Genomic DNA, 22,103 nt, shown 5'->3' with positions numbered 1-22,103 from the left:
CAAAATTTTGAAAAAAAAAATTCTATCATAATTAGAAAATGTAAACAAAACAACTTGAACCACTACGAAGTCACGCACAAAGTTTGAACATCTAGCTTTGCAGCAAGTGTTGGCAGCTGATGCAAACAAAATGAACAGCGTTGCCGAATCGACATATGTAACTTCCGCTTATCTCTATGTAGAGGATTTCTAGTCAAGACTACCATAAATATTCATCACCTTGTTTGTTCCTCCTCCAACCCCTAGCGTCACTCCAAGCGGTACCGAGTTGAAGCCTCAATCCTCGCGGCAAATATTAAATCAGTGGGAAATTAAATAATTTGTAATAAAAACCCATTTGGGATGAAACGAGCTGCGAAAACTTCTGTTCGTCACCCCGTACCTAGTCGGATGAAGTGGGACGTCGTCGGAGGTGGTAGGCGTGGGACTAGGCCTTTGAACCCTAAGTGATGTCGACGCGTGGCGGCTGTTCCCTGTGAAAACTTTCATCAGGAGCCTCCCTCCAGCTCCATCTGTTTCCTCTATTCCATGGGGATACCCACACCGTAAGTCTTCGTCGTCGTCGGTGGCTGCCCAAAACATGACAAGATGAGAGCGAGAAATTTGCAAAAAGTTGTTCCTTCCCTCGTCGTTTGTGGTGGTGGCGGCGCTGACTTGCTGAGTTTTGGTGGAGGGGGCGGTGGCGGCGGTGAATGATGTGCTGTTGGAAGCTCTGGCATGTCTTCGGGGGACAGCGCAGATAATACAGTTTAATCTATCTCATGCTGTCTCCGGCGCGCGAAGTGCTTCAACGTGCCAAAATTTATGCTTCCCCGAGGCCGGTTGGTTCGCCGTTTTCTTTTCCATGTGTCCGGGTTCGGTGCGGCGATGGGGACGCGCAGGTCTTGGAATTAAGCTGAGACTAATGCCTGCTGGAAGTCCCAACGGTGTGCCGTTTGGGCAGTCACAGGAACCCTCTTTCCTGTACAATGGCATGGTGATAAATTCGCACCGAAATGTTGTCAATTGACGTTAAAAGGTTGCTTTTCGTTTTAATACGGTTTCGGAGACAAAAAAGCGTCTCATTTGGAATGATAAAAAGTAGCACATGAACCACGATGGCGTACAGGTGGCTCCTATAAATTTGAAAGTGTGTTAATCGTGAGAATGAGAACATATTACTAGGAAAACACTGAAAGAACTAGTTTTTGACGTCCGCCACAGGTAGCTGAATTAAAGTTATCTGTGTCCCTGGCGGCCCCTTCCGTAGCCTAACGGCTGTGGCGGCCACCTGCACCTCGCACTGTTGCCGCAGTGCCGTGACGAGATCTTCCACTTCGGTGAACTCGTCTAGATTTTTGATCTTAAGAGTCGCCTCTTGTGTGAGAGCCCTCATCTCTACTCCTACGCCATGGACCTCTTCCACCAAACTCTTGTAGGAGGTGCCCTTGCGCTCCTTATCGCGCTTCAGCTCCAGGATCATCTCGCCCGTACGAGTACGTCTGATACTGGGCACGTCAGCTCCCACACCCTCGAGCTTGGTGTCGCTCCACATCGCCTTCAAGACGTCCGATTACTTCGACAGTTCGGCCTTGATGTCGAGTGCGTCGCCTTTCTCGCGCTTGGCACCTACTCTTTTACGCCTTGATTGGGCGTCCCTCACTACTTCTACCTGCGACTTCGTTTTCTTCTTCTTCCGCTATACCTTCTTTCACGGAAAGGGGGGGGGGGGGGGCTCCCCTTGGTTTGCCCTACTCTGTGGCTGCTGAGGGCCTACCAACCAACGGTCGCAACCCCTTGTTCCCTTCCTTCCAGGACGAGCCAGCCTTCTCAGGCCCACCCTTCCCAGCTTTCCGGGACACCTGGCTGTAGTCCGACTTGCCAGCATTGCTGCCGACCTTCTGGGTAAGTATTCGCCTAGCCTTGTGGGCACTAATGTTGGTGGCCGCAAAGTCGATGATCTTGCCAATCTTCCAGCTGCCAAAAAAAAATGCCTACGACTCATTGAATTCACCGCCTCCAAGAACATGGTCATACGTAGCACCTTTTCCAGCACAGCATCTTTTACCGATACACCTGGAGATCACCACAGCATAGTAATCGCAAATTGAAACGTTCTGATTGATGGGTGGCATTTATTTCACCGACATTACCGACGTCAGGACCTGTCATGGCGGCGCTTCCATCAACTCTGACCACTATCTGGTGATGATCAAACTGCGCTCAAACCCTTCCGACATCAACAATGTACGGAACCTGCCACCGCCACGGTATAACCTTGAGTGACTGAAGCAATCGGATATCGCCTCAGCATAAGCATAGAATATCGAGGCAGCGTTGCCAGACGAGGGCCAGCTCGATGAGACCCTTTTTAGAGTACAGTACAGTTGCTAGAGTACAGTAAAGGTAGCCATCATCGACGCAGCCTAAACACAATCGGATACGTGGGAGGAAGTCAACGAAACGAATGAAACGACGAGGAGTGAAGCGCGATTTTGGGAGGGGAGAAACGCAGCGCGGGCGGTAATGTTGCAGCAAGACATCCGTCAGAATGTCGAACGCTTCAAACAGAGGTAGAAACAGCTAATTTACCTTTATCAGGAGAAAAAGCGCAGCCCGGAAGAAGCGTAGTGTGACGAAATGGAATAACCGTTTCCAAGAATCATGTAAGTCCCACTAGGAGCTAAACGCAACTGAACTCCTTAAGATGCCCGCCATCTGTCTGTACCGATTGATAGTCAGGATCTGGGATACCAAATAGCTATCGGAGGAGTTGGAGGAAGAGGTAATGTATCCCATTCACAAGAACCATTTCGGTATTACTGCACCATCGGATACGTGGAAAGGGATCGACGGAACAAATGGTTAGATGAGTAGTGCATAGTAATTTCGGAGGAAAAGAATGCAACGCGTGATGCAATGCTGCAGCATGAAACCCGGTAGAATGTGAAACTATACAAACAGAAGCGAGAATAGCAGATCTGTCTTTTTCGGGAGAAAAGGCGCCACCTGGAAGAAGCGGAATACAAGGAAGTGGAACTGCTGTACCGTTCTCAAGAAACACGGAAGTTCTATAAGAAGCTCATCACATACCACAACGGCTTCGTGCCACAAGCCGAAATATGCAGGAATAAGAACGTGAGCCTCTTAACAGACGGACGTGCGGTTATCGAAAGATGGAAGCAGCACTTCGATGAGTACCCAAATAGTGTGGGGAACGCAGACATGGAGGACCAAGACAGCGGGAGACATTACGTCATTATAGCAAGGAGCACCAGAGAGCTAACTTCTACATTGAGGGAAATTAAAGATGCTAGCTCAAGAACATTAAATTAGCGGGAAATTTTGGTATCAGAGCTTAACTCAACGAGTTCGGAAAAGCTGGCCACCTGCCTGCACCGGCTAATAGTCCGGATGTGGGAGACCGCACAGCTATCGAAGAAGTGGAATGTAGAGGTCATATGCCCCATCTACAAAAAAGGTGGCAAGTTGGATTATGAAAACTTCAGAGCGGTCATTTGCACTCACACATTCCAGAATCTTTAGGAAAGAATCTTGAAAAAGTTTTCTACATGTTGAAGTTTTTACAGATGAATAATATTCTTTGCAAATCGTAGGATTGTTGCAAAAGTATCTTTTGGAGTTTGTAGCGGTCAGGAGAATTTGTATATATTTTGGAAATAAGTCTGTAAATATTTAGGTAAGATAGATTGTAAGAGAATACAATCTATATAACATGGTTAAAATTTGTAAATATCCCTTAACTTAGGCAAACGAAAGGGCATCCATTGACAAACGCTTCTCGAGGTCGAGGCCATTTGTTTTCTGGATAAGGTGGGAAAGAGAAAGCAGCACGACTATCGGTCAAGTTATCCACATAGCGGTGTAGTCACGATTGAACACGAAGGGTTTCGGGAAATGACGTACTTCCGGGTACGTCCGAGATCATTCACTTTCCCTTATCTGAGGCTACAAAGACTCGATCAGTTCGTCCGTGATAGCTCAAAGAGTTGGAAGTGTCCGCGTTTGCTCGTTAGTTCTTCGTGTGCCTGAAGTAGGTGTTCTAAGTGATGTTAGGTATAGTTAAATAGTTTAATTTTGTGTTTCGTTCCATAGTAGGCCAAAGTGTGCGTAAAGAACTGTGTGCGATTGTGAGGTGGTAGAGATCTCAAGATCAAGGTGAGAAATTGTGCTCTTAATGTGCTCGTTGTGCCAGTGCTTATGCTTTTTGTCCCGCCAGTTTGGCTCCAATCTCAATCCCGCAGATCTGCGCACCCAAGCGCAATAGCTTCCTTTCCCAACGGACGGAGAATACCCGGCAACCGCCAGAGAGCCGGAAGCGGACGGATCCGTAACCACATCGGTCCGAGAAGGCCCGGGGACCTTCAGGTGGACGAAGTCCACGCGCTGGTACGCCAATTGACCAGTAGGGTGCTGTCAACAGCCGAAAAAGCGCCACTGCGAATCGGCAACCGCCATTGCGATCACCGAGTTGACGAACCGATCAACGAACGCCGCCATCAATCAACCAAGCCGGAGAGATCAACGACCCGGCATATAGGTCATCGACTGCTGAGGTTAAGTAAGCGGAACGAATCGGTGAGTCATCCATCATCCTTTTTTTGTTCAGAAGTGCGGCGTCCGCTGAGGGCGCCGCGGAGAACCTTTTTTGCCAGTCGAAGACTGAGAAATGAAGCGCCTTTAGAGCCAAACAACGTCGTTTCGGTATGCGGAAATCTTTCCGACATCGTCTTGGAGCCCCGGTTCCGTGAAAATGCGTGCGTTTCGCCACCACAGCAGAAAAGTTTGTCACAGGAGCGCAGACACATACGAAGCTGAGCTTCCATCAAGTGACGTCACGTAGAGAGTAGAGCACTGAGCACAGGTTAGGAGATAGGGAGTGGCTAAAATCGCACACAAGCTAGGAAGATGGAAATAGAGAACGAACACAAACACGCACACTATGAGTAAAGATTATAATAAACTTGTATGTTACCCTAGTAATTAAGCCCATATAAATCGTTTCGTTTCGTTAAAACCCCAAATAAATATGTGTCCTGAGTTTCCTTCCTAGAAATTTGATTGTTTAATTGTATTTAACACTGCGCGGTTTGTTGTAGCTTCGTTTCCCGTCCTCCACATGTCGAGTTTGATTGGGTTGTCTTATGAGTGTCTTCCAGCTCAGTGAGGGATCTGGTGGCGAGACGAGAGAATCTGCCCGTGATGAGAACTTCTCTTTAGTGGGATCGTAGGAGTTCAGGTGAGATCTCTACCACCTCACAATCGCACACAGTTCTTTACGCACACTTTGGCCTACTATGGAACAAAACACAAAATTAATCTATTTAACTATACCTAACATCACTTAGAACACCTACTTCAGGCACACGAAGAACTAACGAGCAAACGCGGACACTTCCAACTCTTTGAGCTATCACGGACGAACTGATCGAGTCTTTGTAGCCTCAGATAAGGGAAAGTGAATGATCTCGGACGTACCCGGAAGTACGTCATTTCCCGAAACCCTTCGTGTTCAATCGTGACTACACCGCTATGTGGATAACTTGACCGATAGTCGTGCTGCTTTCTCTTTCCCACCTTATCCAGAAAACAAATGGCCTCGACCTCGAGAAGCGTTTGTCAATGGATGCCCTTTCGTTTGCCTAAGTTAAGGGATATTTACAAATTTTAACCATGTTATATAGATTGTATTCTCTTACAATCTATCTTACCTAAATATTTACAGACTTATTTCCAAAATATATACAAATTCTCCTGACCGCTACAAGTTTCTTATAATTAAGTTATTAATGTCCCCTAACAGGTTAATCGCTGAAGAGATGAAAACACGTACCATATTGCACTGTCCTGACTGTTATAGTACTCGGAGAACTGAAATAGTATTTTTTTCTGAGCAATGACTTCTGTACCTATGCCGTTCGGTATACAATCTTTGAGTCTTACATTAACTGCATAACGCTAGGTTTACTGCAAACCTTGCTGCAAACTAAATTCACAATGATTGATGAGCTTGTTGGTCTTGCCATTTTCTATCGGTACACTCTGTGCTCCAACAAGTTTGACAGGCTGAACTGCCTTATCGATATTGTGTCTAATTGATACTAATGGGCCTTCATGTTCGGTATCCTAAATGGAGCATAATGGGAAAGCATTTTAAGGTAATTGTTTGGGCTGCTCTACGGTCTACGAGGCGACCGGACCGGTGTGGTACGCTACCGCATGGATACGGATACAGTTCGATCGAACATGGAGCTGGGTATTCAGTGCGTACCTACCAAACAGTTTCACAATGTTTCTGTTAGTACTAATGACGATAGTGTAACAATATCCCTAGTTTGGAAACCGAACACAGCAAAGAGCATTTCATAACAAGGTACGGAGCTCTAATTTCAATAAATACGCATCATTGCTCCTGTTCCATGTCTAGGTAGATAGATACCATGCGGAAACTGAATGAGCCATGGCAAAGAGCTTACTCCCGTTGCGCCTTTTTCTCTAACTCGGGGTTGGACAGATCTGAGGCCTTTTTCATGGCCCGTTCCTTGGAAATAATGTCTGGAATATGTTTAAAGGATAAATTGAAAATCAACCATTTGTTTGTTGTCCTCTTGAACTGCATCGTCTCTGCATTCAATTTAGCATCTCCACACGCCGCTCCTGGGCGGACTGGGATACGGACTGGTCTGGCGGGTGCAGTCAATCGTCTGAGGTGGTCAACTCGGCAGCACAGCACCAGCAGCCAGCTAGCTGTTCGAGTCCGAAATAAACACCTCAATGTGCGGTGGCTTTCGAAAAATTTCGAAACAGTGAGGGATGTAAGTATTGTTACTTAAGAATATGCATATCTCACGCTATGTCCAAAGATAATTATTGTGGAAAGTGAATGTACCCCTAATTGTATTCGCTAGAGCCGTAGAGTTACTCAGAACCAACCAAGATAAGCATGTAAGCATGGGGCCTACGCATTAGCATGCTATGCAACATCGTATAGGAATTTGTGTTGGCTGGGCTGTGGAGGCCAACGCTGTTCAACGCATTTTTACGTGTAACGGGACAATCACTCTAATGGCCTATTCCTCAAAGGTCACCGACCTTATAGCGTCCACCGTCGATCGTTCCTTCCGGAAACCAAGCTGGTAGGCCGGTCCCCATGGTAAAGACCGTAATCATGATAGGTTAACCCGCTTCAACAACTTCTCAGCAGACAGATTATTTGTACGTCGTAGGGTCACAGCCACAGGTTTCTGCAACAGACCCCCTCTTTATCTTTTCCACTTCTTCGGAAATTCGCCTCGGTCCAGGCACCTCTGAATAGCTAGGTTTCAGAATACAATCTGGACCCGATGCCTTATTCATCCTAAGTGATTTCGCTATTGCGATGAGTTCCTCATTTGGAATTGGGATGACCTGGCTGAAACAGGAGCCCATGGTCGCCTATTGTGATGCAGGAATAGTACTTTCACAATCCTCAGCAGCATCTCAGGCGAACGATCCTTAGATGCCATCGAGCCTCGTGTTGTGCATGACTAAGTAGGGTGTCCCAAAATTGCACATGGTCGAAAAGCTTGAGGCTCACCCTGCAAAAATGATAGCTGAGGGTGTAAGAAACAAACTTTTGTATGACGGAAACTTTCAGAAATGACGTTTAGAGGTCGCCCGGCGAGATTTTTGAAAAATGGCCATTTTTCGCAATAAATTTCATATAAATATTTTGTATCGTACAAAAATTGGCAATATCCAGAATTTTTATATTTTTTACAACTTGATATAGATCCAAACTTCTTGGGAAAAAAAAATTAACGACATGTTTTTCGGGTAACTTTTTGATACTGAATTTTTGAATTTACTAAAATTTTCCATTTTTTTAAATACATGCATTTTCCCCTCATAAAAAGTATCTCAACCTAATGCTAATTTAATACCATTTCCATAAAAAGATAGGAAATTTTATGAGGAAAAACTTTGCCGAAGACAGCATGGCGTTTTTTCTATCCATTTTAGAGTTAATCAAGATTTACTTTTTGTTGAAATTTGAATTTTTGGGTATTTTTCTAAAAATGTCACATAAGATCTTCCCAAAAACACATACAAAGTGAAAAATCACGTAAGTTCAACAAGTTTTTGTCTTGATTGTGTTAAGGAATTATGGTGACATCATTAATTGATTTTTTTATTTTGTTTTTCAACCCCTTCATACAGATATGAACTAGCATAGATTTCTAGCTTTTCGAGAGCTTTGTACTGCCTATTGATTTTTTAACGATATGCTTCACTAAATGTTGAGCCAAACTTTCGCGATTATTTTGCTTTCCTGACGATTTTCTCAATTATTTCTCCGCACGAAGACGTATTAGTCTTGGACCAGTGAAACAGCCCAGGAAACAGTGACAAAGCGAAAAAAAGGTGAATCCTCCGATCCATCCAAAATTCAAATAGCGGTTACAAACCCTTTCGTAAGAATACCAATTTTTAAATAATAAGTTCCAATTCAAGACATTCTAAAAAGCAGAGAATGTCTTTTTTGACATTTACTTACTTGAGCTATCTTATCAACACCGAAAATAATGCCGTTTTTCTTTTTGATCCAGTTCCAACCTGGGTTGGAACTGGATGAGATCACAGTTTCAACCCCAACCCGATTTCGGTTTCGCTTGTACTAAAGTTTGTTTGACGTTGTTTGTTTACACATTTTCCGCCAATCCAGTTCGAACCCAGGTTAATAAAGAAAAACGGCATAAGATACACCGATGCAAATTGAAACGGGTGGGATGAGATGAACTAGCGAGCTAACCTAATGTTTTCCAAGGTTACACTGAAAATAATCGACACGCCTCATTCATGTTCTTTTTCACGTTAATTTATCGTTTAAAACAGATAGCTATATTAACGTGGAATTCTTTTGAATCAGATGTTGAATAGTTTAGGTTCTAAACCACTGTCTTTTACACATGATTTGACCGTGTTTAACAGTGTGTTTATGTATCGATAATGGAAATGGTTCGCCTATAACTTAATGTACATCATCAAACTCGCCCGTGGTAAGTATGCCTTAACATACTTTATTTTTGGGTGAACAGGAACCCGCGACTGGGTTCCTGGTACTGATATTCTAAGAAATTTTACATTAATAATGCCAAACTAACGTGTTTTACACATGATTTCGAAAAGTGAATCTATGATTGGTTTGACACGTTAAATTCAGATGTTTCCCAAGTGGTGCGAATCCATGTTTGAAACATGTGGCTCGAACGTGTGAAATATTTTCAGTGTAGAACAATTTGATTACCATAACACATACACGGCATACAATAAGACAAGGCAGGCCATTATAGGTAAACAAAAGTTTTGGACGTAAACATGTGACGTCATTTTTTATAGTCCTATATGTTGATCAAATTGATAGGGACTATTAAATCGTTTTATTCATGCCTTTGAACGATTTGAACAACATCATTGAAAAACAAAAACGGCTTGTTTTGCGGAATGTATCACCTTCTAAATGTTATAGAAAATGTGCCGTGCATTTGATTGTGTATTATGCTCGTATAAACCATTGTCAGTTCATAACTGTTAAAAATGTCATGGCCTACTGAGGCATCTCAAAATGGTACCTAATGATAAAGTTACTAGCTAGTAGGTGTCTTTCTAAATCAAAGAAAATGGATATGTCAACGGAAGCAAACATTCAATAAATAATGTCACCATAATTTCTTAAGACATTGAAGACAAAACTTATTGAGCTTATGTGGTTTTTTACTTTGTATGTGTTTTTGGGCAGTTTTTATTTAACAATTTTAAAAATATACCTAATAATTGAAATTTCACCAAAAAGGAAATCGTGAATAACTCTAAAACGGCAAAGTTTTTTCTCATAAAATTTCCTATCTTTTTATGGAAGTCGTATTAAATTAGCATTAGGATGAGTTACTTTTTATGAAGGGTAAAATGCAAAGTATATCAAAAAATGACAATTTATAGTAAATTCAAAAATTCAGTATCAAAAAGTTACCTGCAAAACATGTCGTTAATTATTTTTTCCAAGTAGTTTAGATCTATATCAACCTGCAAAAAATATAAAAATGGTGGGTATTGATATTTTTTGTACGGTGAAAATTTTTGTTTGAAATTTATTACGAAAAATGGTCATTTTTCAAAAATTTCGCCGGGGCGACCTCTAAACGTCATTTCTGAAAGTTGCCGTCATACAAAAGTTTGTTTCTAACACCCTTAGCTATCATTCGCAGGGTGAGCCCCCAAGCTTTTTAACTATGTGTAATTTTGGGACAACCTAATGACTAGCCTGTAGGCATCGTCCCAGCATCCATTTATTACTTAACGCTAAAATCGTCATTTTTACCCTCTCCCTCCCCTCCGTAATGCTTTCTGTATGAAAATCCTATAAAAACGTAAGAGTCGTAACGCTGATGTGGATGGCTTCGAAACAAAAGCCGGGAATATAATCTTTGGTACTCCATACTGCTTCACATGTACGAAACTCGGTTGGATGGGCTCGTTTCCACGTACTTGGTTTTGAAGCTTCTCCAATTCTTCCACGATACGGACATTTTATTTGTATCGTCAAAAGGAACCTCCTCGGACTGCATTGATTTGGTGAGAATTAGACTCGTCTTCATCTCTTCCGGTGGGAATGGCAATGGTAGTAGCTCTACCGGCGATGACGTGCTTGGCCACTCCATCGCGTCTGGGCTGTTCCATCGTTGTACACGGCGATCGACTCCGAAATCGCTTGATACGCCGGCGTGGTGTACGCTTGGTAGTGAAGTATCTTGACAGTTGTGGCGTTGAGTTGTACCTGTTACCGGTGGTTGGGTAGGATAGCAGAAAAGTTTCCACCAGTACACACGCATCGGTGTGGATGGCAACGAAGCGTTGGGAATCCTCGTCGAATTTTTCGTATCTTCGAAGTGCAGAAAGAAGCTTGGAGTAAAAATCAAGAAGAAATCCCTAGAACTCTTGAGGAAATCTCGGAGAAATTTTTGAAGAAATCCTTGGAGGAATTCTTAGAGAAAATCCTGAAGGAATTCCTGGAAGAATCCCTGAAGCAATTCCTGGAAGAATCTCTAGAGGGAATCCTGGAGGAATGCCTGGAGGAACTTCTGAACAAATTTCTGGTGTAATCCCTGGAGCAATTCGTGGATGAGACCCAGCTGAAATTCCTGGAGAAATTTTTGGATAAATTCTTGCAGCAATCCTTGGGTGAAATCTCCAGAGGAATTCTGGGAGAAATTTCTGGAAAAAAATCCCTTGAGTAGTTCCAGGAGAATTTCCTGGAAGAATCCTTGGAGAAATTACTGGAGGATTTCGTGGAGAAATATTCGAAGGATTTCCTGGAGGAATCTCTGGTAAAACCCCTGGAAAAAATCGTGGAGAAATCTCTGGACGAATCCCTGAAGCAATTCCTGAAGCAATCCCTGGAGAAATATCTGGAGGAATTCATGGAGGAATACATGGATAAATCAAATCTCTGAGGAAATCCCTAGAGGATTTCCTGGAGAAATTATTGGAGAAATTGCTGACATAATTTCTGGAAGATGTCTAGGAGCAATTCCAGCAAAATTCCTGGTGGAATTCTTGAAGAAATTCCTGGGGTAATTCCTGAAGGAGTTCCTAGAGAAATTCCTGGAAGAATCTCTAGGGAAATTCTTGAAAGAATTACTGGATGAATGTCTGGAGGAATCTGTAGGGGAATTCTGAGAGATTTATTTTTATATTATTTCTATATTTCTGGAGAAATCCTCGAAGGAATTCCTGAAGGAACCCCTGGGAAATTGTGGAGAAATCCCTGAAGCAATTCCTGGAGGAATCTTTGGAAGAATTCCTGGAGGACTGTCTGGAGGAATCCCTAAAAAATCCTGAAGATATACCTGGAGAGTTTCTCGAAACAATTTCTGCAGAAAGTCCTAGAGGATTTCGTGGAAGAATCCTTCGAAGAATTTCTGGAGGATTTCCAGGAGAAATTTCTTGAGGATTTCCAGAAGGAATCTCTGAAGGATTTCCTTGAGGAATCCCTAGGAAAATGCCTCGTGGAGAAATTCCTGGCGGAATCCCTGGAGCAATTCCTGAAGGAAGCTTCGGAAATATTTCAGGAGAAATCTCTGAAAAAATCCTGAAGGCATTCCCGAAAAAAATCCTGGATGCATTTCTGAAGAAATTTCTAGAGTATTTCCTAGACAGATTCCTGGAGAAGTTGATGGACAAATTTCTGAGGGTTGTCCAGAAGCAATTCCTGGATCAATTTCCGGAGAAATTCATGGAGGAGTTCCTGGAGAATTGGCTGAATGAAATCCTGGAGGAATACCTGGAGGAATTGCTGGAAGAATTCCTGAAGGAATTGCTGGAGGAATCTCTAGAGAAATCCTTCAAACAATTAGTGGATGAGTTTTCTGGAGGATTCTCTAGAGTACCTCTGGGAGAAATTTCTGAAGAAATCCCTTGAGAATTCCTGGAGAAATTTCTAGAGGAATTTCTGGAGGAATCCCTAGAAAAAACTTCGAAGTAATTAGTGAAAGAATCCCTGGAAAAAATCGTGGAGAAAACCCTGGAAAAACACTGCAGAAGTTCCTGGAGGAATTCTTAGCGGAAACCCTGGTGGAATTCCTGGAAGAATCCCTAGAAAAAATTCAGAAAGTATTCCTAGAGAAAATATTGGACGAATTTCTGAAGGAATCCATGAAAAAATTCTTGAAGAAATTCCTGGGTGAATTGCTGACAGAATTTATGAAGGAATTCCCAGTTTGATTGCTGGTGAAATTCTTTCAGATATCCCTGTAGAAATTCCCAGGTTTATTTCTGGAGAGATTCCTGGAGACCCTGGAGAAATTCCTGGATAAATTTTGGAGGAGTCCTTGGAGCAATTCTTGGAGAAATCCCTGAATTAATTCCTGGAGAAATCTTTGCAGAAATTCCTGCAGGAATATCTGGAAAAATCCTTGGAGGAATCCCTTGAAGAATTCCTGAAAGTGTTCCTGGGGAATTCCTGCAGCAATTCCTGAAGGAGTCCCTGAAGCAATTCCTGGAGGAATATCTGGAGGAATATCTGCAGGAATTGCTGAAGAATTTATGGAGAAATCTCTGCAAGAATCCAAGGAAGAATCCCTGGAGGAATTCTTGGAGGAATTCCTAAAAAAATGCCTGTAGGAATTCTCGGAGGAATGCCTAGAAGATACCCTAGAGGAATGCCTGTAGGAGTGTAGGGATTTCTGGGGGAAACACCAGAGGAACTCTTGGAGAAATCTCTAGTTCCTAGAGGAGTTTCTGGCGGAATGTCGGAAGGAATTCCTTGAGAATTTTTAGAGAAATCCCTGCAGGAACTTCCAGAGGAATTCCGGGAAGAATTTTTGGATGAATTCCTGATGAAATTTTTGGAGGAATCTCCTAAAAAATTCGAAGGGGAATACCACGTGTAATTCCCGAAAAAATCGCAGATAGAATTCTTAGAGAAATTCTGAAGGTATCCTTAGAAGAGTTCGTCGAGGAATCCCTGTAGAAGTTCTTGAAGAAATCCCTAGAGGAATTCCTTAAGATACTCAAGAAGTAATCCCGGAAGCAATTTCTAGAGGAATCTAAACAGTTCGTGGAGGAAGTACTAAATAAATTCCCGGAGGAGTTTCTTAGAGAATACAAGGAGGAGTTCCTGATGGAATCCTAAGTGAAATTTCTTGTCATTTTCGAATGAAAAAAGTTATATAATTATGAATAATAACCTTAATTATTAGAAGAGATTTTTTTCCTGAGATATTTGTTCTGGAATTCTGGATTGTTGATAATCTTTGAGTTGGTGCAAATTAAAAAAAAAATCTGTTGGCGGGGGGGCACAACACCTCCCCCTCCAGCCCCCCTCTGGCTACGCCCATAAATAGGAAGATCAGCTGCACTGGTTTTGTTTACGAAGTCGGCCATTGTGGCGACCATTTTGGGATCCTAATAAGTCATGCTGCCCTGAATTTTCTCATGTGGTTGTATCAACCCGTGGTACATTTGTAATCGCGGCAATACAAGTGTGCGATTTCAGGTAAATCTGACCCATGTAATTTCATTAGCCCAAGATCAGCCAATCGTCCGTATTGTTCAGCTCACGCGTTTCTCACACTCAATGAATTGCGGGATGTTCTGGTGATTCAAGCTTGAATTCTCCTGCTGCGTTAGTCAGAACTGCTTCTCTTTAACGGGGAATATCTTAACTGTGACTACCTGAAACATTCCACTACTTCCGCTACTTCATGTGTCTCCGGATTCTTCGTTTGTGGTAGCTCTAGGCTTTCTTCGGAATGTTATTCGCAGCCCTATTTTTTTCTCATTTTGTGTGCGTTGCTTTTTGGAAACTCGTTCTTCGGTTTACTTCAGCTTCGTCACTGCCACTGGGATAGTCTTGGTTGGGGTTTTTGCTCCCTCCTTTTCTTGTTCTTGGAAGCTTCCGAATCCAGTCAACGATCTCTTCTGGAATCTCTCTCTTTGAAATGTTAGGATTCTGGGCAACTGACAATGTTCGTGTCTGCAGGAAAAGTTCGATTACTCCATCGGTGGCTCGGCATCGTGATCTCGTCGGCGATCACCTCTTCAGCTGGACGGTTGGGATTGTAGAAGCGGTTCAGTAGATCGTTTTCCGAAACGTCAGTTACCAACGCAGCTACTGTTTGTAAGGTAGCATTCAGCCACAATTTTCACGCATGTAGTTATTCTGGGCCGTCTCTGACCTATACCATGATCGGCATCTACGCGAGGTCCATCACACCAGTTGTGGGTCACATCGTCAGCAGATTGGAAATATTCACCTTCGTTTCTAAAGGCGACATACAGCAGTATCCGCCGCATAGAACAATGGAAAAAAGGTGACAAGTTGGAGTGTGAGACTAAAAATTTCTGAACGAATACAATTTTGAATTTCATTTAAAAAGTTCCAGATCATATTCCGTCTTATAAAATAAAGTGAATTAGTTTGTGGGAAGTTATCAAGCTGACTTCATCGACGGCCGCTCGACATTGGACCAGATCTTCACCGTGCGGCAAATCCAGCAATGTACTGAGCACCGACTGCAAGACAGCGTACGGCACAGAGCTATGGAAAATCATGGACGAAAAGGCGAACGACAGGTCGCAGCAGTGTTACGAAAGACCTCGGATCCTTATCATCGGCAGACAACAACGTTAGCTGTGCAATACGAAGGTGCATCATCATTGGACATCGGGCCTAATACGGGCTCCACAAGAACTTGCGTTCACTCTCGCACCAAATGTACTATATAGAAAACGCTGATGAGACCGGCGATTCTATACGGACGCCTGGACTGGAGGAGGACAGGCAAGCACCCGAAGTTTTTTTTTTTTAGTTTTTATTTTTGTGTATTTTAACTTAGATGCTAACAAGCACCCGAAGTGTTCAAGCGTCCGGTGCAGGAGAACGGTGTGTGGCGACAAAGAACCTAGCATCTGGAAGGTGGCAAAAGCTGTAAAGATACGATAAGCAGAACATGTTGTGAGAATGCCATGTTTCCAAGAGATCCGGTTGGCATAGCAAGACCTGGAGGGCACCGTGCAAGATAGGAGGACCAGGTGCAGAACGATATGACGAATGTGGGATACGGCCGAGGATAGAAGGCTGCAGCCACGAATCAAGTGTTTTGGCGATAAATTGTTGATGCAGTTTTATTATAACTGTGATGTAAGGGCCCATATAGCCGAGGCGGTAAACGCACGGGTATTCAGCATGACCATGCTGAGAGTGACGGGTTCGATTCCCGGTCGGTCCAGGATCTTTTTGTAAAGGAAATTTCCTTGACTTCCTTGGCCATAGAGTATCTTCGTGCCTGCCACACGATATACGCATGCAAAATGGTCATTGGCAGAGGAAGCTCTCAGTTAATAACTGTGGAAGTGCTCATAGAACACTAAGCTGAGAAGCAGGCTTTGTCCCAATGAGGACGTTACGCCAAGAAGAGAGAGAGACGTAACGGTTTATAAATGGGTGGATTGAATGAACACCAATTATCTCGACATTTTCGACCATCACTGCCTCTATCAACAACCAGCATGGCAGAGGAAATAGACCTGTAATGTTCCATTTTGGTTTGGGCAAACGAAATCATCATCGTCGTACTGTGTCTGCCTAGTGCCTGGACCTCTAACTACAGTAGAACGCACCTTTCCGAAACCACCCATCCGCCTTCCAACACGGGCCGGGAGCAGATTTCTACTTATTTAATGCAACATTATGTTCAAACACACACCGACTGCTGATCCTGAACGTGGCAACTGCTCCACCGACAACTGGGGATGGAAAACCCCTAGGGAAGAGCCGACAGACGCACGGTGGCCAGAGGTAAATGCGTGTTATTTCCGCAAAGAAGACACACAACTGGCTGTTGGTGCTGGTTCTGGTCGTCATCGTCCTAGTAATGCAGGTGTGTTATGGATGCACTCCATACAGTCCAGTGGAGGAGATTCCGCTGGACCAGGATCCAGGAGAAGCCAGCTGAATGCCAACATTTGCAAAACAAACGAAAGCTGGGTGGTGCCACGTTTGACGCTACTGTTTCACTACTGTGTCTCATTGGATGGGTAATGCTAATGCAGCTGCACACACTTATCTACCGTACAGGTTCCATTCCAAGTAGTAGCTCCAAAGCGTTTGATTCTAAATTGCATCTAACACCAGGGTAGGTTAGATCCAGGGATGGTACTGCTTCACCAACGCTGCTCGACCGAGTAGTGTATATTTGTTTGGTTTATGCAAACCGGTGCACCCAACCTCCACAGTACTAGGTACCGACGGTACCGACAGTTTTCGGCTAACAGCTTTCCACCGAGGACGGACGTTTCCAGTCTGTGTAGTGCAGTGTAGCTATGGGTCCAATGCATCGCATCGGGGCGTCGGAGCGCAATAACGTAGTAATTAATGTTTTAAGGTTAAATTGTACCTTTTGAGTTTGAAATTTATACCTCGTTACGAGTGTACATCCGGAGGAAAATATTTGGGGTGGTTGAATTTCGGGCAATGCATGCTGAAAATTAAGCTGTAAGAAACAGATGGGTGTTTATTGTTTGCTTCCGAGTTTAAATTTTTATAGCTAGGAATTATAATTGCAATAATTCGTGGATTAAATTTCGATTGGATCTGGAGTGAATTCTGGATGTATTTGACCTTGATTCGAACGGAATTTGAGCAGAATTACCCTTACATTTTTACTGAAAGCACTATTGCTTCTCATCATCTCATCGCCGAGTTCGGCATTAGAAGCACATCTGAAACCAATCTGGTAAATCTTATTTATTTTGGGAAACTTTCAAATTGCAACCCACCTTCCCCATATCGAAAAACTCTCTTGTACCCCCTTGGAGCTACCGTTGACCTGTTTCCTTCAGTCCTCCTAATAACAACCTGTCTTCCCTTAAATCGCACTTGAAATTCCGCTCCCCTAAGATTTCTATAATTCTCTCTTAGCAACTAGCAAAGTCGAGCATATAGCAAAGCATGAATACTTGTGCAAATCGTAGGCGGATTTCCAAAGATGAAAACATCCTATTGCTATTGCAGATTTCACTGCTTCTACAATACCATAGATCCACTCATCTCCATACACCTAACCTTCTAATGCCCATCCACACTACGCTTCAATTCATCCGAAAGAAGTGCGGTCTGTGGTATTAAGATAACCTCAGAATTTCAATTTGAACTTGAATTCAGGTTAATCATTGCATCTTTGAGTCTCTTCGTGATGTAGTGGTAAACCCGAGCAAAGTCTGATAGCAAATTGAAAACTAATTTTGATGTTGTGATATTGCAAATTTTGATAACTCAGGTTGTTGTCGTTTTGGTCGTTTTAACGGTTAAAACATCAAAAATGAGAGCAGAAAAATGTTCCTGTGACAGCAAATTGAAAACAATTCCTGCTATCGATGATAGCAAATTGATAACTGTTTTTGTTATCAGCGCAAGAAAAATGGGAAATCGTTTAATGTAGAGTTTTTTCGGCTGATATAAAATCATGAATGCAATAATACAATTGCACTAATAATATATCCCTAGAATTACTTTAAATAGTTTACTAAAAGATTTAAAAACTATTGTAACACCAAATATTTCCATTAATTTAAAATAACAGCAAACCGAAAGCAAAATTTGAAATCAAATTAAGTAAAGATAAAATGATATCAAAATGTGATATCAATTTGTTGCTGAATACAAATCATGTTTTCGATTTGCTGTAATTTTGTTGTTGGACTTTGCTCGGGAAGCGCCTGTCTAGTGAGTAGGAGTCGTGAGTTCGAATCTCACCAAGAGGAAGAGTAACTTTTTCGCAAATTCCACTCCAATTTGACAATTTCTCACGCCTGTGAAGTTTAGCTTTTGGAGTAAACTAGCTGTGCCCGGCAAACTTTGTTTTGCCTACTGTGTTTTTTAACGTTTAAAGTTATAGTACTTGAATAGATCTATGTATCATGCAACGGCAACTAACACCCAATTAGTTGGTGATTTGGCCGTTAGAGTCGCTATGCAAAAGTAATTGCGAGGTACACTCTCCAGTAGAAACACTCGTAAGTTATCACATGCGATATTTCAAGATCTAATTTATTTGGAATAATGCTGTTTTCGGAAAAGTTATTCAGAAGGTTTGGAACAATCGGGTGATTCACCAATTAGTTGATGATTTCACCGCTAGATGGTGCTAGTTGTCAAGTGAATTTTTGAACTGCTATATCTCGGGATCCAAAGCAGATAGAAAAGTGTCGTCTTCGGCAAAGTTCTTCAGGAAATTAAAAGTTAGCCGGTTTGGCTATGCACCAATAAGTTTGTGAATTCACCATTAGGTAGCGGTTATTTGCGCATAGCTAGATTGCTTTTGATTTCTCAAAGAACGTTTCCTTGTGGTAAAATGATCAACTAATTGGTAGATCACCTGATTGCTTTGAACCTTCTGAACAGCTTTGCTAAAACAGTATTATTCTAAATAAATTAGATCTTGAGATACCGCATACGATAACTTACGAGGGCTTCTACTGGAGAGTGTACCTTGCAAGCTCGCAATTGCTTCTGCATAGCGCCTCTATCGGTCGAATTACCAACTTATTGGATGTTTGTTGCCGTTGTATGACAGAGCTATCCTAGTACTACAACTTTGCCCAAGAAAGTATGGCGCTATCTTGGAATAAGCTTGAGATATTCGCCCGCATCCCCAATTAGGCCAAATCTCATAAGCTCTGGTATTCCTACAATACGATCTGCCGTGTAGTAGGAATCCGTGTAATAGGTGACCGTGTAGAAGGAATCCGTGTAGTAGGAGTCTAGACTGTATTAGATCTTTTGTAATACTATTAGTAAAGGTGGTGCCGGCGTCTAACTTTTTACTGAAACACTATAGAGAATGGGATTCTCTCTTTGTTTCCTCCCGGGATTCCTTCAAAGATATTTTGCGGCATTCCATCACGAATTCTTCCCGGGATTCCTTCATTGATTTCTCCGGTGATTTCTTCAAAGGTTTCTCCCAGGATTTCTTGCGGATTCTTTTGCGAACTATGACTGAGATTCCATCAGGAATTCCTTCGGGATTCCTCCTGGGTTTTCCCTCGGGATGCTTTCTGAGATTTCTTCCGAGGACTCCTTCAGGGGTTTCTTCTGGGATTTATTCCTGCATTCATTCAGGTATTCATTCTTAGAGAGATTCATTGAATCCTAGATTGTATCATACTTTTGGGAATTTTTCATGGATTTTTCCAGGAGCAATCCATTGATTTCTCACATGATTTCTTTAGAAATTCCTCCCGGGTTTCCCTAAAGGATTCCTTCAGGGATTCTATCGGGGAATCTTTTCTGAATTACTTCAGAGACTCTTGCACTCCACTTGCGATTTCTTCATTGATTCTTAAATTCTCAATGGATTTCTTCCGCCATTTTTTTTTCTGGATTCCTTTTGGGATTTTTTCCGCGATTCCTTTCAGTACTCTTTCCAGGATTCCTTCATGGATCCTTCCTGAGTTGTCTTCAGGAATATCCCCTAGTATTATTTCAGGAATTCCTCCAGCGCTCTATCAAGAATTCCTCCAGGAATACATTCTGGAGTTCCGTTAGGAATTTCTCCCAGGTATCTTCACGGGATTTCTGAAGGGAATTATTCCGGGATTCGTTCATAGATATATTTTGGAATGCATCAAAGACCGCTCCCGGGATTTCTTCAATGATTCATCCCGGCTTCACTTCCGAGATTCTTTCATGGATTTTTCCCGATGTTGCATTCTTTGAAGATTCCTCTTAAGATTCATTCAGGGATTCATTCAGAAATATCTCCCGTGATTTCTTCATTAATTCTTCTCGGGTTTCCTCCATGAATTTATCCCGGTTCAATTAGAGATTTCTCCAGAGACTCCTATCGCGGCGTTTTTAGGGATTTCTTCAAGGATTCTTTCTGAGGTTCCTTCGGGGATTTCTCCAAAGACTAATTCCTGTTGGGATTCCTTCAGACATTCTTTCAATGATTTGTTCTAGGGTTTCTTCAGTGATTCTTCTAAGATTGTATCAATCTTAGAATCTCTAAGAAATTGAAAGGGACTCCATTTGAGATTCTTTCAGAATTTACTCCAACATTTTTTTTTTGGATTCCAGGCGGGATTGCTTTAGATTTTTTTGTGGAATTATTTCTGGTTTCTTTTCCAAGGGTTCCTTCAGGTATTCTTTCAGAGACTTTTTCCGGGCTTCCATCCAGGATTCCTTCAAGAATTCCTTCCAGAAATCCTTCACTGCGTTCTACCAGGATTCCTTCATTGATTCTTTTTGGATTTTCACGAGGGATTTCTCGTGAGATTCTTTTAAGGAGTTTCAAGCATTCTCTCCAGGATTTATTTATAGATTTTTTCCGGGATTCAATCGTTCATGTCTTCCAGGAATGATTCTGGCATTCTTCGGGGAGATTTATTTGGAGATTCCTTCGAGGATTTTATTTGGATTCTTCCGATGTATTTTCAGTAATTCCTGCAATTTCATTAGGGATTTGACAGTGGAATTATTCATGGATTTTCCCCAAGGTGCATGGAGGAAATCTTTCCGATATGATTTCTCCTGGTCCCTGGAATCCTTTCAAGATTCTTTTCAAAATTTCTCACGAGGATCTTTCAGGGATGCCTCCAGGATTCTCTCAGGGACTCTTCTTAAGATTGTTTCATGGATTGCTCCCTGATCTACATTCGGGCCACCTATCCAGCGTCTTGAGCCCTTTTACCAGTTTGCTTAAGATTCCTATTAAAAATGTAAAAAAAATATTGTTTTGTAGGATTAGTGACAATTTGGTAAATTAAGGATAGGGGAACTTTGAGTGTTTTTTTTGTTGTTGAAAGAATCTATCCATCTGTGAAAATACCACTGAGCATATGCGATTGCCGTGGTAGTCTACCAAAGCAGTTCAAACCTTTACAGGTCGCTCAAGTGCATTTTTGGGAGGAAGCATGTGATTCTTGAGGCTGTCGCTGTCATCCTTGTACAAATATGGTGTGATTCTTTTGTTGTGAGAAAACGTTGCCCAGTGTTCAAACAGCTACCAAAGCCATGGAATGCCAAGCAGATTTATCCATGAACGCATAGTTTAAACATCTTGCCACATTTCCTCAGGCAATAGAATTTTCCAAATTTCACCGTGCTAACGCTTATAATTACCTTTTTCTTCGAAGAACTCGCTACCGGCAAGCAATCTTTCGAATCTAGACGTGCTCACGTCACTGTTTACTTTTTGCGTCGAACAATTCACTCCTGGGAAGAGAATTTCCAAGTCAAGCCGCACTCACGTGAATGTTTACTTTTCACCTCGAACAACTCACTCCGACAAGGAATCTTCTGAATCTAGATGTGTTCATGCCAATATTTACTCTTTTCCTCGAGCAACGTACTCCCGGCAAGAAATCTTCTGAATCTAGCCGCATTCAAGCTAATGTTATTGTCATGGAATCTTCCGAATCTAGCTACGCTCACTCCACTGTTCCCTTTTTGCTTCGAACAACAAACTCATGGCATGGATTCTTCCGAATCTAGTTCTAGTTGTTGGGTTGTTGCATCAAACAATTCGCTCCCGGGAAGGAATCTAGATGCACTTACGCTAAACGTC

At 42.4% G+C, this 22,103-nt stretch overlaps 1 protein-coding gene across 1 annotated transcript in view; it reads left to right on the top strand.

Annotated features, from left to right (window-relative positions):
* The window catches only part of LOC134288756 (nucleolar protein 58-like), a 47,416-nt gene that overhangs the window by 4,071 nt on the left and 21,242 nt on the right, over positions 1 to 22,103 (top strand). Inside the window, exon 3 of the mRNA XM_062854593.1 lies at positions 1,795 to 1,884. Coding sequence (XP_062710577.1) covers positions 1,795 to 1,884 — 90 coding nt within the window. The remainder of the gene's footprint in view (positions 1 to 1,794; positions 1,885 to 22,103) is intronic.

Source organism: Aedes albopictus, chromosome 1, assembly GCF_035046485.1.
Source record: "Aedes albopictus strain Foshan chromosome 1, AalbF5, whole genome shotgun sequence".
NCBI classification, from domain to species: Eukaryota; Metazoa; Arthropoda; class Insecta; order Diptera; family Culicidae; genus Aedes; species Aedes albopictus.
Note: the sequence above shows the minus strand (reverse complement) of the source record. Positions and strands in the feature narration are given on the sequence as shown.